Source organism: Mus musculus, chromosome 1 (genome assembly GCF_000001635.26).
Source record: "Mus musculus strain C57BL/6J chromosome 1, GRCm38.p6 C57BL/6J".
NCBI classification, from domain to species: Eukaryota; Metazoa; Chordata; class Mammalia; order Rodentia; family Muridae; genus Mus; species Mus musculus.
Window position 1 is genome coordinate 134,589,621 of NC_000067.6, and position 17,140 is coordinate 134,606,760.

The following is a 17,140-nucleotide window of genomic DNA, read 5'->3' on the forward strand; positions in this document are numbered from 1 at the left end:
TGAAACCTTCTTGAAATTCTTTTTTATTTGCTTACTGGTTATCAAACTGAAGTTCTACCACTGACTGTATCACCCAGTCTTCAAATTGGAATGTTGTTTGTGTGTAGCCCTGGCCATTTTATATTTGTCATTTAAGCTAAACTGGCCATGAACACACAAGAGATGTCTGTCTCTGTCTCCTAAGTGATGATTGTAGGTGTGGCTTTGTTTGGACAGGGTCTTATGCAGCACAGACTGGCCTCAACTTGTTGTATACCTTGATGACCTTGAACTTCTACTCATCTTGCTTCTCCCTCCCAAGTGATGGGATCACAGCCTGCACCATCACCATGCTCAGTTCATACAAAAGACCCAGGACTTTTGTACATCTGAGCCAAGTACTTTGCCAACAGGCCTACACCTTCATCCCTCTCCCCTCTATAAAATGCATGTTAGTGTTTAGTGAGCCATGGATGATGTCATTCATTTGAGACAGTGTTTTGCTGTATGAGTTCTTGTGAGTTTATATAGTCCATGATGGCAGGGAAGCACGGTGTCAGAAGCATGATGGAGAGGTGGTCATGTTGTGTTTGCAGGCAAGAGGCAGAGAGAACTAAATGCTCCTGCTTATTTTGTGCTTTCTCTTTATGGGTTGTAGTATCACAGTTCCTGGAATGGTGCTATCCACAATTAGTGTAGCTCTACCTTAATTAATCTAGACAATTCCTTATGGGTTGGAATGCAGCGTGTCTCTTAGGTGATTCTAAATCCCGTCAAAGTGACTTTATTAACCATCACAGTGTGCATCCTGGGCTGCCCTTGAACATGTGCTTCTCCTGCCTCAGCCTCCTAAGTTTTGGATTACAGTTGTGGACCACATACTAGATTTTGCTCTCTGTTTTATAGTTACACCCTATAAGTATTTAGTTGCCTATATAGGTATAGAATAAAACTTACCTTTTGAATTCTTCTATCTATGGAGATTATAGTGAGTAAGGAAAGCAAAGATCTTTCCTGATTTATGAGTCGCAGCCTTTTAGAACCTTGTCAGTTGCCTAGGGAGCCATCGTAGTCAAAAAACAAAACGAACAAAAAAAAAAACCACTTGGTAGAGCCCAAGCTTATATAGTAAGGTCCACTCGCAGGCAAATAAGGGGTAGAGATTATTATGTTGAGACTTAGTGGATACCAGTATCTTCTAAGCACTGGTACATTTTCCTTGTAGAAAGTTTTTAAAGGGACTGAGAATGTAACTCATGTGCTGTGCACAGGGCCCTGGATTTAACCTGTAGCACAGACTGGTCATGGTGGTACACTCCTTTAATCCCGGGGACTCAAAAGGCAGAGGCAGGCGGATCCAGGGTTATTGTTGGCTACACAGTGAACTCAAGGCCAACCTGGACTACATGAGACTGTCTGAACCGTGTACTGGCATAATGGAACACAGGCTTACTCTTGCATCACCCATGTTTTCTGAATGCCCCGAAGGAGGACAGTGGTCTCTGTGGGATGAGGCGATTATGGTATAATGATCTCTTTGCAAGAAGAGGTTAAAGTCCATATTAGTAAGTAATAAGCCTTGGGCTTGTGTTTTGAATTATTGTTTGGAACAAAAGATAGATTTCTTTATTCTAAAATGTTGCTAAGATTGGTTTCTGCCCAGTGTGTAAGGTCTTTAGAGTCCTGAATATAGATGATAGAACCAGTAAGAGCAGTGGAAATAGACACTAAATTTGTGATAGAATATGTGAATTCGGTCATTACTATTTGTCTGGTTCCATATAATTTTAACCTCAAATAAATTCATATAATTTTTGTTTCACAAAGGTCATAGAGTGTATAAAAAGTATTACAAATTTTTTGATTTTGTTTTTGGAAGACAAGATCTCATGTGTCCTAGGCTAACCTCTAATTTTAACGGTATAGCCAAGGATAGTTCTGACCATTCTGATCCTTCTGGCCTCGCCTCCTGGGAACTAGGCTTATAGGTGTGGCCACCACATCCAGTCCATGGTTGCTGGGGATTGAGCTCAGCAATTCATGCCTGCTGTGTAAGCACTCGGCCAACTGAGAGCTGCACCCTCTGCCCCACGCTGTCTTCTGCCTTTTAGAAATGTGTACTCATAGAAGTTTATTGAGCTACATCCCTAGTTAGCTTCATGTATCCCATGCCAAGCGTAAATGATGTGCCATACCCCAGATGGACTTTAGATAATTGCATTGTGGATCCTACTTTCAAAAATGCTTCCCATGGGGGCTGAAGAGGTGGATCAGTGGATAAGAGCACTTGCTGCTCTTGCAGACTACCTGAGTTTGGATCTCAGAACCCATACAGTGGCTTACAACCAACTGTATGTCCAATTCCAGGGAACCTGATGCCCTCTTCTGGCTTCCTCTGTCATTAGACTTATACACAATGTGCATGCTCACATGTAGGCAAATGCTCATCCAAAACAGATCTTAAAAAAGATCCTTCTCATAAATTTATTGTCCTCTTACAAAATAGAAGTGCATAATTGAGAAATTCACGTTAGCTTCAGTAATAATAATTTGTGTTATGTTTTGCCATTAAATATTGTCTTTGTCAGCTTAGTGAATTATTCCCCTTAATGAAATTGAGGGGAAAAAAAGGGAAAAGGAAATTTTCCTGATAAGAACCATATCACTTTTCTTGTCCCTGTGACTGAACACCTAACAGTAAGCAAAGGCAGGAAGGATTGAGTTCGGTTCACAGTGTGAGGGTACAGTCATTGCATCCTGGCTGGAAGCATGGTGTGGCTCATGGCATTGAGGTGGTGTGGCAGGGACTCCTCACATGGTGGAACAGAGGGCAAGATTATAATGAGACCAGGCCTAGAACCGATGGGGACGTTTTTATGTCTACCATTATATAAATAACTTTTCAGTTCTGAAACAGTTTCTATGAAGGTTGGATGGCCTGGAACTCCTGGAGTTTACTCCTAGGCTTGGTTGACCACCTGCCTCTGCTTCCCAACTGCTGGGATAAGGTTTGCATCACCATGCCTTGCAGAGAACTAGCAATTTTCTGTGAAGTACTTATTACTCTTTGTTACATAGTCAGAGGACCTATTTTCTCAAGTCAGGACATTTTTGATTATAGCACTATTAGTTATATCAGAATCCGCAGGATTGTACATTCATGAAGTAATTCATTTTGCTTTTTATGTTTGAGACAGCTTCTCACTATATAAGCCAGGTCAGCTTCTCGAGTGTTCCGGGTTACAGATATGCATCTCCATGCCTGGCCTACCATGGCTTTTTAAAACCCGAGGAGATAAGCACTTGAATAAATATAAATTAAAAATCATCTTCCTGTCAGTTTAGGATTAAATTTTAAAAAGAAAAGAAAAAAGCAAAGGAAACAATGTTAAAAAAATTTAAGGTACAAAAAAGATTAGACAAACTGTAAATGTTTTTAGATTTGATTTTGTTTTTTTTTTTTTAAGATTTATTTCATGTATGTGAGTATGTGGTTATTGTCTTCAGGCACACCAGAAGAGGGCATTGGATTCCTATTACAGATGGTTTTGAGCTACCATGTGGTTGCTGGAAATTGAACTTGGGACCTTTGGAAGAGCAGCTAGTGTTCTTAACCACTGAGCCATCTCTTCAGTCCCCATTCTTTAGATTTTTAAAAAGATGTTTTGTTAACTATATAAGTAATTATACGGGAAAGAGAATTCATTGGTCCAACCGTTTTCTTTTTAGTGTCTTCAGAAGCCTAACCTGACCTCCGACACAAAGGACAAGGAGTACAAACCCCATGATATTCCCCAGAGGCAGTCTGTGCAGCCCGCAGAAACCTGTCCTCCGGCCCGCCGAGCAAAGCGCATGAGAGCAGAGGTGAGTATTTTATTGGATCCTGAATGTAAGTGCTGGAAGCATGGTGGCTCATGGCAGTGAGCTGCTGTGGCTAGGACTCTTCACATGGTGGACCAGGGAGTAGAGGGCAAGATTATAATGATGAGACCAGGCCTAGAGCTCATATGGTTCACCCCTGATGTGGAGGCCCCAACTACTAAAGGCTAATTTATACTAATACTAATTTATAATAATAAATTTTTATTATTATGTATTTTGCTTGAATGTCTGTGTGCAAGGAAAATGTACCAGTGCTTAGAATATACTGGTATATAGTAATTCTAAACATAATAATCCCTCCCTTTATTTGCTTAAGAGTGGTCCTTAAAAAGCCTGGGCTTTACAAAAACTTCTAGTGTTCTACCAAGTGGTTTTTTGTTTGTTTGTTCATTTTGTTTTTTGACTACACTGGCTCCCTAGGCAACTGACAATAGTTTTGAGCCTTGGTACTCTCATAAGGGAATATGCCACACTGCTCTGTGTTTATGGTGGTGTCTGTAAAGGGGAAGGAATGGAAGAGCGCCTTCTGGGTTGCCTGAAAGATGCTTAGTTTACAGTCAAAACCAGAAAAAGTATTGTCATTCTCGGGCTCCTATTTAAGGGCGGACAGGGTCTTGGTCCCTAAGTGTGGAGTCAGGAATGTATATACCGTGAGTGTTGACAGGCTATCAATCGGGAATGTATAGACCGTGAGTGTTGACAGGCTATCAAGATGCCTTGCTTTAGGATTTTTCTGTATTCAGAAAGAAGAGTCTTCTTCATACTCTGTTCCCTTCGAGAGGCATAAAGACTTGATAGGATGTAAGTTTTAGGGAACAGCTTAATGCCAAGGAGCCTCAGGGCAGAATCAGGCTTCAGAGTCAATCCTTGACTATTTAATGATCTTTGACAAATTTTTTTACATTATGTAGAATTTAGAGATTCCATATTTCTCAAGAAAAGAAAGTAACCATATAGGAAATTATGATTATTTAAAGTACATGTTTAAAACTCATTAATTTAAAACCTGATACTTATTTTTTTGAGCATATTGTTTTGACTTTTGTGACAGGGTTACACTGTATAGCCCAAGCTAGCCTTGAATTTCCTATGATCCTCTTTCCTCAGCCTTCCAGTTGCTAGGAATACAGGTGTGTCCCACAGTGTATGACTTATTCTGGACCTTTATAGATGTAAGGTGTTCCCTAGTGCTGTGGAGGCCTGAGGTCTGCATTGATGATACCAAATGTAATGCTAATGCCCACAGAAAAAATACATTTGGCTGTGAACACACGGGTAAATTCATAAATAGTCCTACTAACATTTCAGTGTTATAGATCACAAAGTGGTTTTGTTTATCAGTAAATATCATTCTCAGGAGCAAGAGGACTGAGCCTGACTCAGTGAGAATTAAGGTGTTCTACAGCTTTGTGATGTTAGATATAGAACTTACTCTTGAGATTTAAAATTTTTATTTTTATGTCTTTTGCTTGAATGTCTGTATGCCATATGAGTATACAGTCCCCATGGAGGCCAAAGAGAGTGTCAGATTCCCTGGGATTGCAGTTAAAGAGAGTTGTTAGCAGGCATGTGGTTGCTGGGAATCAAACCCAGGTCCTCTGGAAGACAGCCAGTGCTGCATTTCTTCAGCCCCAGAGGTATAATAACAGTAACGAAGCTAGAGAGGTGAGTGTAGCAGCTACATTAGGCAGCTCACAATCCTGTGTTTCCAGCTCCAGAGAAGCTGTGGGGGGCATGTAGAAACCCCTCCACACAAACATAAATAAAAAGTAAAATCTTTTGATTTTATTTGTTTAAGAAAAAAAAAAAAAGGCAAAGCCTGGTGTGGTGGTACAAGCCTTTAATTCAGTACCCAGGAAGCAGAGTGAAGCAGATTTGAGTTTGAGGCCAGCATGGACTACAGAGCAAGGTCCAAGCTAGCCCAGGACACCCTGTATTTTAAAGAAAAAAGTCATTGAAGATTGTGGAAGCCAGATTTACACAAGTACTGCTAGACCTTTGAAGAGCTTGGCAAAAGTTTAGATTTCAGAATTAACGAAAATGCGATGTTTTTATAATTGTTTTGAGTTTAGTAATAATTAAAGCAAAATTTCTAGAGGAAAATAAAGGCCTTGTTATGTCCATTTTGGGTGTTAATACGACTTTTAAGTTGATCCAGTGTCTGCTTTTTTCTCTCAAAAGTTATGTTATTAGAGAATACTCTACTAGTTTGTAATTTTAAAAATGCGATCTGCTAAGAAAAGAATAAAGTGTCTTATGAATTACTAAGTAAAAACAGAAAGAAGAGAATATTCATGTCTATGACAATATATTTTTAGGCTATGAATATTAAAATTGAGCCAGAAGAGGCAACAGAAGCCAGGACTCATAATCTGAGACGCCGAATGGGTTGCACAACTCCAAAATGGGAAAATGGTAAGAGATTTTTACATTAATGAGAAAAAGTAAATGATGATAGCAATTGTTATTTCTTGGTCACTTGGTAGGGTTTGAGAAATAAAATACATCCGTCTTTATTCTCGCAATTAACAGGTGGTAGGACAAAACTGGAAAATGCATATTTGGAATGTAGGAGAATTTCTCGGTTTCATCTGGCGTCTGCTTTGAAATTTAGTTCAGTAAATCACTTAAAAGGTGATTCAAAAAGTATATAGGTTCCTTTTTATTTCAAAGCAGGCAGAAACTGATAACAGTTGATAATGCTTGAGTGTATTGTGGTTGTCCCTGTTTTCCTCCCTCCATTCTCTCTTCCTTTCTTCCTGTGTATTCTTGTTGTCTTCTACGTGTTGACAGTATGGGCATGTGCCAGCATGCCTGGCCAGAGGTCAGTTTGCAGTTGACCTGGAGTAAGTACTATATACCATGAGCACAGGGCATCTGCTAGGCCTTCATGTGTTAGTGCGAGGGCAACATGGTGTAGTGGGGAGTGAACCTTTGAGTCTCAGTCCTGGCTCAACCACTAACGAGTTGTAAGACTACAGAGAAGATTCTAACCTTCTTTGAGGATCATGTTCCTCGAGGTAGTTTTGTTATGAACGAGTCACATGAACCAGAGCATCATCTTAGATAATGGAGAGATGGTGTATAATGTGGTAGAGATACAGCTGGTGAGTTGGTGGCATCCCTGTCCTTAGCAAGAGAAACATACATGTCTTGTTCTTTTTCATTTTTTCTTTGAGATACAGTTTCAGTATGTAGCTCTGACTGTTCTGGACCTCACAGGCCACACACACACACACACACACACACACACACACACACACACACACACACACACAGTGTTGGGATTAAATGTATATGCTCCTTGGGCCTGGCGCATGCCTTATTCTTTTTTGGTTTTTCAAGACAGTGTTTCTCTGTCTAGCTCTGACTGTCCTGGAACTCACTTTGTAGACCAGGCTGGCCTCGAACTCAGAAATCCTCCTGCCTCTGCCTCCCGCGTGCTGGGATTAAAGGCGTGCGCCACCATGCCCGGCGCCTTATTCTTTTTTTATTTGTTTGTTTGTTTTTTAAAAAAGATTTATTTACTATTATATCTAAGTACACTGTAGCTGTCTTCAGATGTACCAGAAGAGGGAGTCAGATCTCTTTATGGATGGTTGTGAGCCACCATGTGGTTGCTGGGATTTGAACTCAGGACCTGTGGAAAAGCAGTTGGTGTTCTTAACCACTGAGCCATCTCTCGAGCCCTACTTGTTTGTTTTTTAGCAACAGTGTCTCTCTATGTAGTCCTGGCTGTCCTGGAATTCACTATGTAGACCAGGCTGGCTCTGCCTCCGGAGTGCTGGGATTAAAGGCGTGTGCCACCACTGCCCAACTGACATGTCCTCTTAATTAAAGAAGACTTTTTAGCTCCCGTTTTGAAGACTTAGGCTATTCATAATAGCACTCACATGCTAACATTTAATAGAGGTTGTTTTTATCAGTCAGCATTGAGTTCTTGTACCTAGTAACACTAGGTGTTAATAAAATGAGAATAAACGGGGAATGGTATTTGTGTTTGGTTGTCAGTTAGAGGGGAGGAAGACAATGAGGTAAAACAGGAAACAGAGATAAGCAGAGTGCATACAGAAAGAACTAACTTTGGATTGCTTCCTGCAGAGAAAGAAATGAAAAGCACCATCAAGCAAGAGCCCACTGAGAAGAAAGACTGCGAGTTAGAAAGTGAGAAGGAGAAGCCCAAGAGCCGGGCCAAGAAAACGGCCACTGCGGTGAGTGGACACTGCCTGTGATCACTCCATGTCCTTATTTAACACCCTCAATCACTCTAAACAGGATCTCTCCCTATGCCAGTCCCAGCCTCCTGAGTTGTCCACCCTTCCTTCCTCTTTTTCTTCCTCTCGTACATACATCCTAGGCTCGAACTTCACCATGTTCAGCTCTGGGAAATGAGCAGAGTATTTTTTTTTAAACACGTGCTCTGCAGTTGAGACCCTAGCCTATCCTCTTCCTGATAGCACCACTGGTAACACCATTACCGATAAGCATATGCTTATGTGCATTACTTAGTATTAACAAAGGAAAGATATTTTAAGGGCTGTTTATGTCAGTTTAGAAGTAAGGAACTACCTGCATCTAGTAAGCATCATCAATGATTTTTTTCTTTGTAGACCAGGCTTGCCTCAGATTTAGAGATGCATTTGTCTCTGTGGCTTTGTTTTCGCATTTGCTCTTCTGTGATGAGGCTGGCATTTCAGGCTAGTAGCTCTTCTGCCCGAGTTTGCTACTGCTGTGATTACAGGCAGCTGCCACTACACCTGCCTCCAGAATATTTGCTTAATGTAGTAGTGATTTGGCTAATAATTTATTATTTATGAGGATTATCTTTTTACGATTTATTTATTATGTATACAGTATTCTGCATACCAGAAGAGGTTACTAGATTTCATTGTAGATAGTTGTGAGCCACCATGTGCTTGCTGGGAATTGAACTCAGGACCTCTGGAAGAGCAGCCAGCACTCTTAACCTCTGAGCCATCCCCTCTCTCCAACCTGGAGGATTATTATTATTTTTTTTAAGTTTATTTTATGTATATGAGTATACTGTCACCATCTTCAAGACACAGCAGAAGAGGGCACCATACCCCACTACAGATGGTTGTGAGCCACCATGTGGTTGCTGGGAATTGCTTCTGGAAGAGCAGTTGGTGCTCTTAACCAACTGAGCCATCTCTCTGCTCTGACATTTTTTCCTTTATATTATATATGGGCTGTAGAGATGGATTATTATTAGGTAAAGACACTCAATGCCAAACTTCATGGTCAGACTTCAATCTCTGGAACTCTGGTAGAAGGTGAGACTTCTGATTTGGACATTTAAGGTATATAATTTTTCCCACTCCTGTTGTTTCTGGGGGTTGGCGCATGTTAAACACCTGCCTAGCTTTACTAGCACCCGGAAAGCCGGGTATTGGGGCTGCCTGCCAGTGCTTAGATGGTCAAGGTCTAAGGTCATCCTCCACTAAGCGATTAAGAGGCTACCTGCTCACATGAAGACCCTGTCAGAACAAGAGAAGACAAAATGAAAACAGAAACTCACAAAATGAAGTAACAATTCAAACTCTTCTGCTCTCTGTAGGTGGACCTGTATGTGTGCCTCTTATGTGGAAGTGGCAATGACGAGGACCGACTCCTACTGTGTGACGGCTGTGATGACAGTTACCACACCTTCTGCCTGGTTCCCCCTCTCCATGACGTTCCCAAGGGAGACTGGAGGTGTCCTAAGTGTTTGGCTCAAGTAAGTATTAATGACTGAGAGGGAGAACTACTTTGGGAAGATTTTCCTTTGCCTGTGGGTTTTAGATTCATCGATAATAAGTCCATGAACAAAACAAGGCTTGGAAGTGAATGGGAAAGGAATCTTTCCAAGTTCCTCAGTGTATATATGTTCTTCAGATACATTTTACTCCTTTAATCACCATGTTATCAAATGCAATTTTTTAACGCATGTTCTTTGTAGGAATTTATGAGCACTTAAAAAACTTGGATGATTTCATATGACATAGAAACCGTATTAATGTTGTAGTGTGAATTCATGCAGATTTTTTTTTCCATTTCTTGCTCCATGTGTGTGTCTGTGTCTGTCTGTGAGTCTATGGTTTGAGTTGCAGGACCTTTGAATCTGTCACAGTGCATGTATATGTGCGTTCCTCTGTGACAGGGTCTCTGATTCTGAAGCTGTCACATTCATATGGTGACAGCTATGCTTCAGCTATCTCCCTATCTCCCCTACCCATCAAGCGCTAGTGGCCCTGCCTTTGAGTTCCTTGATACAAACTCTTAATGCTTCTGTGGCGGGTACTTTATCTTCCTAGCTCCCGACATTTTTTTTTCCTATTTTAAACGAATATTAGACAATTAGACAATTTTAGAAATATACTTTTTTACCCTACGTATTTTCAGTGTAGTGTATATAGTGCTGATATTAATACAGTGTAGCAAAATTTGCTGTTTCCTATATAAGGAAGTGCTCAGTCATTGGAATATTACATTTGTGTTAGAATTAGGTTATACCACTAAGAAAGCTTTTATGTTTTCTGTATAGCTATAGTGTAACATGAGAAGACCACACAAGGACAGGTTATTATGGAAGTCAGATAGCTTCCATGGTGTTAGATAAATATTAATATTTAAATGTTTAAGTATTTAATACCTGTGTAGAGATGACCTCCTCGTTAAATGGTCTGAATATGCAAACCTATTTGACTCCATTGTGTTGGCGAGTTTTATAGTGCATCTGTAACCTCTTAGTGTTTTGGTTATTCCTTTCGGTAGCATTATTTGGCTATCATTAAATGTTTCATTCTGAGAGCTATAATATTTCATCTACTTACTAATTTTTATTTTGGTAAGTTTAAGTTGATTTTTATAGTTTAAACTCTTGAACATTATCAATCCCCTTGTTTTCAGTAATGAAGACATTTGATCATGAAAATAAATGAAGGTTAAAAAATTGTATTTGATAAAATGTATTTTATTTGTACCACTGGAATAATCTCATTCTTCAGACATATTTGATTTTTCTTATGTAGACTGAATTTAATGAAAAAGATCTTAAAAATCTTTTTAAAAATTGCTTTTGTGACTGTTGGCTAGATAGATTAGTCATTTGAAAGTGTCACCTGGAAAACAGCTTTTCTTCTTCCCATGCAGGAATGTAATAAGCCACAAGAAGCTTTTGGTTTTGAACAAGCAGCAAGGGACTATACACTTCGTACATTTGGAGAAATGGCAGATGCATTCAAATCTGATTACTTCAACATGCCAGTCCATGTACGTAGATTGATTTAGACCTTAAACATTTTTTTGTTATATGTGTGTAGCGGGTGCTCAGGCAACACTGAACATGTAGAAATCAAAGACACCGTGTAGAAGTTGGTTCTTTTCTGCTGTGTGGGTTCTTGGGATTGGACTAGAGACATTTGCCCATCTGTAACTTACGTTTTATTTTATGTTACTTTTTTGCGATCAGACATCATTTATGTAGCCGCAGTCAGCCTGGAATTCACTCTGTGAACCAAGCCAGCCTACAGGGCCACTAGCACACATGGACTAATTACACCTTTTGTTTGTTTGCTTGTTTTTTGTTTTAAACGAGGTAGCTGGTGAGGAAAGAGTTAATATGGATAGTGTATAGACAGTTTCTCTGCAACTCCATTACTGGATAAAGAAAAGCTTCATTTTAATAACAGCAAACACCAATATGAAGTCCTACAGTTCCTGTAGTCCAGCAGTTGCAACTTAAAGAAAGACAGTATCACAACACTGGTGGAAAGCTCGCTGTGTATCAAGTAATGCAGCGTGTGCTGTGTCTTGCACCCTTGCTGTGTCTGGTGCACTCTGTTGTCTAATCTTAGACTGTAAATTTTACTATAAGACTCCATGGTTACTCCTTGTTTATTTAGAAACATAAGCATATCAATATTCTATCAAATAAGTCAAAATTAAATGGTTTCCAGCGTGATTCTGGAGATTTGAGATGTGATTTTTCTCATGTGTGCCATAGCAGACAGCTCATGCATGAGATTACGGACATTAGATAGGAGTTTTGATCCCTGTGGAATTCCAGAAATACATAGTCTTTTATGTCATGGACATCAGCTTTTACTTACCTAAATATTTGCTTTTTAATGCCTATTCCACTTGAAATTTTATTTTGACTCTTCATGCATTTTAGTATTTTCTCATATTTGCACAATCAGTCATGTTTAACTGTCTTATGATATTTCTTCTCGGATGTCGGAAAACATGAAGGGTCCGTACTCAGAGCATTTCCTGATGCCTGATAGCTTTATATTGTTGGACACGCTGAGGCAAAGGTCTTTTTGTTCATACTCTGCAATTTGTTTTATGTTATTACATTTTTTAAAAAGTTTATTCATTTTTGTTTTTGATGCAGGAGTCTTTAGCCTGCATATATGAATGTGCAACATGTGTGTGCTTGGTGCCCATAAAGGGTCAGAGGAGAGCAGTGGATCCCCTGGATCTGGATTACAGGCCCACGTGGGTCCTGGGAATCGAACCCAGGACCTCTGCAGGAGCAATCATTTAAAAACCCCCTCAAACTGTTATTTTACTTTCTTTGGCCTCTCTTTGTAATTGTGGCTAGGTTCATGATCAGTGAACATGAATTTTTAACTTTTTGCAAGACAGGGTTTCTCTGTGTAGTCTTGGTTGCTCTGGAACTCTCTCTGAAGACCAGGCTGGCTTTGAACTCAAAGATACCCCTGCCTCTGCCTCCCAAGTGCTAGGATCAAAGGCGAGCATCACCACTGCTCAGCTAATTACAGTTCTTAACTTTAAAATTTATTATAGAAAATGGAGTTGTTGCCTGGATAGAGTTATTCACCTGTGGGAAATTATGAACAGATTTTTTTGCTTAGAAGTTTATTCTGTGATTTCCATCTCTTAACTAGTTAAACAGTTTGTGAATGAAAAAATTCCTCTTTTAATTTCCTTGTACTTGCAGATGGTTCCCACAGAGCTGGTGGAGAAGGAGTTTTGGCGGCTCGTAAGCACTATTGAAGAAGACGTCACGGTGGAGTATGGAGCTGATATTGCTTCAAAAGAGTTTGGCAGTGGCTTTCCTGTTCGAGATGGGAAAATCAAGATTTCTCCTGAGGAAGAGGTAGGCTCCAGCTTTCAGGACTTGTGTGAGGTGGAGCTCTGTGTCGAAAGCACAGCCTTGGACTCGTGACATCCTCACTAAGAACAGCAGCCTTGAGGATTGTTAGTGAAATTCTGTTTGGCTAGCTTGAAGTTTGTTGTTGTTGTTGTTGTTGTTGTTTTTTTTTTAATTTTTGAGTACACGGTTGCTGTCTTCAAACACACTTGAGGGGGCATTGGACCCCATTACAGATGGCTGTGAACCACCATGCAGTTGCTGGGAATTGAACTCAGGACTTCTGGTAGAGCAGTCAGTGCTCTTGATTGCTGAGCCAGCTCCCCACCCCCTGAAGTATTTAATTAAAATTACTTTCAGCACAGCCTTAACTACTAAATTTATTTGTTTGTTTGTTTGTTTGTTTCAAGACAGGGTTTCTCTATGTAGCCCTGGCTGTCCTGGAACTCACTCTATAGACCAGGCTGGCCTCGAACCCAGAAATCCGCCTGCCTCTGGCTCCCGAGTGCTGGGATTAAAGGTGTGCGTCACCACCGCTTATTTATTTTTGATCATTATTATTTTTATTTTTTATTATTTATTTTATTTTTTATTTCAGGTTTGGGAGAATATTTGATTTGTTGAAAAATTTGCCTCAATGCCTATATATATGTATATATGTATTTCCCTTAGAAAATATATTGCATTTATATAAGTAGAACAACAATGGTTAAGTTTCTTCTAATTCATACCACTCATTCACCTAAAGTGGGGGGTATGTCAAAGATGGCTATTTATTTCATTTAATTTACAGGTGTGCGTTATTTTAAACAAATGACATCACTTGTGTTTACAAGTATAATCTGTATGTCTTCACTGGCATGGCTGATTCTGATGGATATTACTACTTTTATCTGACTAGGAGAGTAGAACATCTTTATTTTTCTTTTATTAGATATTCTTAATTGAATTTATTAACTTCAAGAAAAATTAAGTTCTCAAAAACCCTTAGTCCGGGCTGGTGAGATGGCTCAGCGGTTAAGAGCACCGACTGCTCTTCCGAAGTTCCTGAGTTCAAATCCCAGCAACCACATGGTGGCTCACAACCATCTGTAACAAGATCTGACGCCCTCTTCTGGTGTGTCTGAAGACAGCTACAGTGTACTTATATATAATAAAAATAAAATAGATAAATCATTAAAAAAAATAAAAACCCTTAGTCCTGGTCATGCTCTTTACTGAGGTGGTGAGGCAAAGCCACTGCTGCCCTTTCAGGTTTCAAGTTTGACCTCTTTTAAAAAAGATCAGTCAAGGCCTTATTTAATTTTCATAATTGTAAGTGTCCTGCTTTTCATGCAGCTGGCTTCCTGAACCCACACGATTCTGTCTGGTTTTGGACAGTCATATTTACTTTGTATATGTCTGTGGTGTTCATTTTAAGCCTTACATCCATATAGAGAAGTGTATACACGTGTGCAGCTTGATCAGTCCTCACACACGGAACAGCCACACGCTCGCTCATACCCAGCTCTAGAAGAGGAAGGCTAAGCCCTTCATTTTATTTTGAAGGAGTTCTGTAGACAACTTACATGGAATTCTAGGGCCTGGAGAAATGGCACAGCAGTTTTAAGAGCACTTGATTCTCTTCCTTAGGACCCCAGCTGTTTCCTAGACCAGACTGCTCACAGCTTCTGTCTCTAGTGCCCCCTTCTGACCTCCTTATACTTGTCCACATGAACCACCCCCAAGTAAATACAGTAAAAAAAAAAAGGTACAAAACCATGTTTCTGAACTGTTAGTATGATATAGCTAAAACTTTATCTTTTTTTTTTTTTTTTTTTTTTTTCTGACTCATTTTAGGAATACCTGGATAGTGGCTGGAATTTGAACAACATGCCAGTGATGGAGCAGTCTGTCCTTGCTCATATTACTGCTGATATATGTGGCATGAAACTCCCCTGGTTGTATGTGGGCATGTGCTTTTCTTCATTCTGTTGGCACATTGAAGACCACTGGAGCTATTCAATCAACTACCTACACTGGTGAGAATTCTTTATGGAGTCTGTGAGGACTATCTAAGCTGGGCAGGAAAGAAAACTTTTTCTTTCAGAAATGTGTTCATGACTGAGAATTTCAAGTTCCATTTGTTTTAGCTTCTGTTACCTTAGGTTTCCTATCTGATTAGGTCACTTGACTTCTACATAGTCCTCTGAAATCATACACTATTTTGCAAGTATAGGATGTTTCTAGGAATAGTATTTATGAACAAGTTACACACACACACACACACACACACACACACACACACACACACACACACACCGCTGTCTACCAGAATTCTCATTTGATGTCATGGTAACCTCTATATCCCTTTGGGGAGGAGCATGGACTTGGGACTATCAGTTTCCTTTTGTTGTGCTGATTTTTTGACATCATAACACTTAGAATACCTCTCAAATCTGTGCAGACATTTATTACTTTATTATCTAAACTTTTCACCTAAAGCCTTTTTTTCCCTACAGCTGTAATACCCTCACCTTATTTCTTCTACTTTCACATGCAAAAGTATTTTAAAATTCCTAACTCACTTGAATCCTACAGAAAATGTACCACAAGAACGAGAGCTGGCACTTGGATGGTCAACATGATTGTGCTTCCCCTGGCATTACCCAGCTGTAACAGGAAGATGATGTTTTATATACCTCACAGAGATGGCACTGATTAATTGGTTAACAATTTAAAGTGTTTTGAAGAATAAGGGTTGTTTAGAAATAATTGCCTTATTCGTATTTGATGTAAGCTTTTTTTTTCACCAGAATGGGCAAGGAAAAAGAAGATGGAAGTTGCAGGCCTTCTTGGTTGCTGTAGGGAGGGAGCTGTAGTAACTGTGCTGAGTCAAATGTGATTCCTTATCTTTTTAGAAACTCTAAATTCTCCCATGTTTGTAGAGTAGGATCTGGGAGGACCTCAATCCCATCTTCGCAGTGGTGGGAAATGCACTGAGTGTTCCACTCCTGCTTGTCCTGATACTTGTTTGATTTGAACGTTTGTTTGTAGGTCAGAAGAATATGATCTAGTTAACTGTTGCTGTGTGTTATGCTACAAATTAATGGATTCTGATCTTTTTCTAGGGGTGAGCCAAAAACCTGGTATGGAGTTCCAGGCTACGCTGCTGAGCAGCTAGAAAACGTGATGAAGAAGCTCGCTCCTGAGCTCTTTGTGTCCCAGCCGGACCTGCTCCACCAGCTGGTGACCATCATGAACCCCAACACTCTGATGACTCATGAAGTGCCTGTATGTCGTGCTGACCTTCTTGCCGCCCCACCCACCGTGCACAGCTTCCCTAGCACCCCTGCTTTTCTTCTTAAAGTTATTTGGTGTTTTCCCCCCCATAATATAACTTGATAACAGAAGCAGCTGCTGGGTGCTTTATAGCAGTCTCCCAGTGGGCCAGATGCGTAGAAACTCTAAACTCCTACATTACTAATGACTTGCTCGGCAGATGAGTAACACTCACTTTAGTCTACCGGTCAGTGAGTGGGAGACTGTATAGCCATGGCCACTAATGGTTTCTGTTCTGTAAGGGTTTTTTTTTTTTTTTTTTGGTTTAAGATTTATTTACTTGTTTTATGTAAGTACACTGTCACTGTCTTCATCTTCACACACCAGAACAGGGCATCAGATTTCATCAATGATGGTTCTCTCCAGCCCCTGTAAGTTTTGTTTATAAGTTTAGTAAACAAAAGATAAAAAGTGACCTGTCAAATGGAAATGAGAATTTACTATGAGAATGGCTAGCTAGTTACAGTTAGAGCTAAGCTCAGGTTTTAAAATCTTTAATATTACAAATTTATAAAGCTTATGAATATAAAAATATAAATTTATAAAGTGCTCTTGACTGAGCCATTTTTCCAGTTCTTGGTGTCAGTCTTCTATGCCTTTTTCCGCTCTAAAAGAGGAAGTTTAGTAGGGATGTTTGTGAGTGCTTATCTAATAAGAACAGGCCCTGGATTTCATTTCCAATACAGCATAAAGAAGTGACAGTGAGGGTTGGAGAGATGGCTCAGTGGTTAAGAGCGCTGACTGCTCTTCTGAAGGTCTTGAGTTCAAATTCCAGCAACCACATGATGGCTCACAAACATCCATAATGAGATCTGATGCCCTCTTCTGGGATGTCTG

The 17,140-nt window shown here is 39.9% G+C and overlaps 1 protein-coding gene across 4 annotated transcripts in view; it reads left to right on the top strand.

The window, feature by feature from the left end:
• The window catches only part of Kdm5b (lysine (K)-specific demethylase 5B), a 72,701-nt gene that overhangs the window by 29,443 nt on the left and 26,118 nt on the right, over positions 1–17,140 (top strand). For all 4 annotated transcript variants that reach the window (NM_152895.2, XM_011248090.3, XM_017312617.2 and 1 more), the window contains 8 exons: positions 3,709–3,843; positions 6,180–6,276; positions 7,963–8,072; positions 9,440–9,598; positions 11,014–11,133; positions 12,830–12,988; positions 14,822–15,003; positions 16,093–16,255. In NM_152895.2, the coding sequence (NP_690855.2) occupies positions 3,709–3,843; positions 6,180–6,276; positions 7,963–8,072; positions 9,440–9,598; positions 11,014–11,133; positions 12,830–12,988; positions 14,822–15,003; positions 16,093–16,255 (1,125 nt within the window). The remainder of the gene's footprint in view (positions 1–3,708; positions 3,844–6,179; positions 6,277–7,962; positions 8,073–9,439; positions 9,599–11,013; positions 11,134–12,829; positions 12,989–14,821; positions 15,004–16,092; positions 16,256–17,140) is intronic.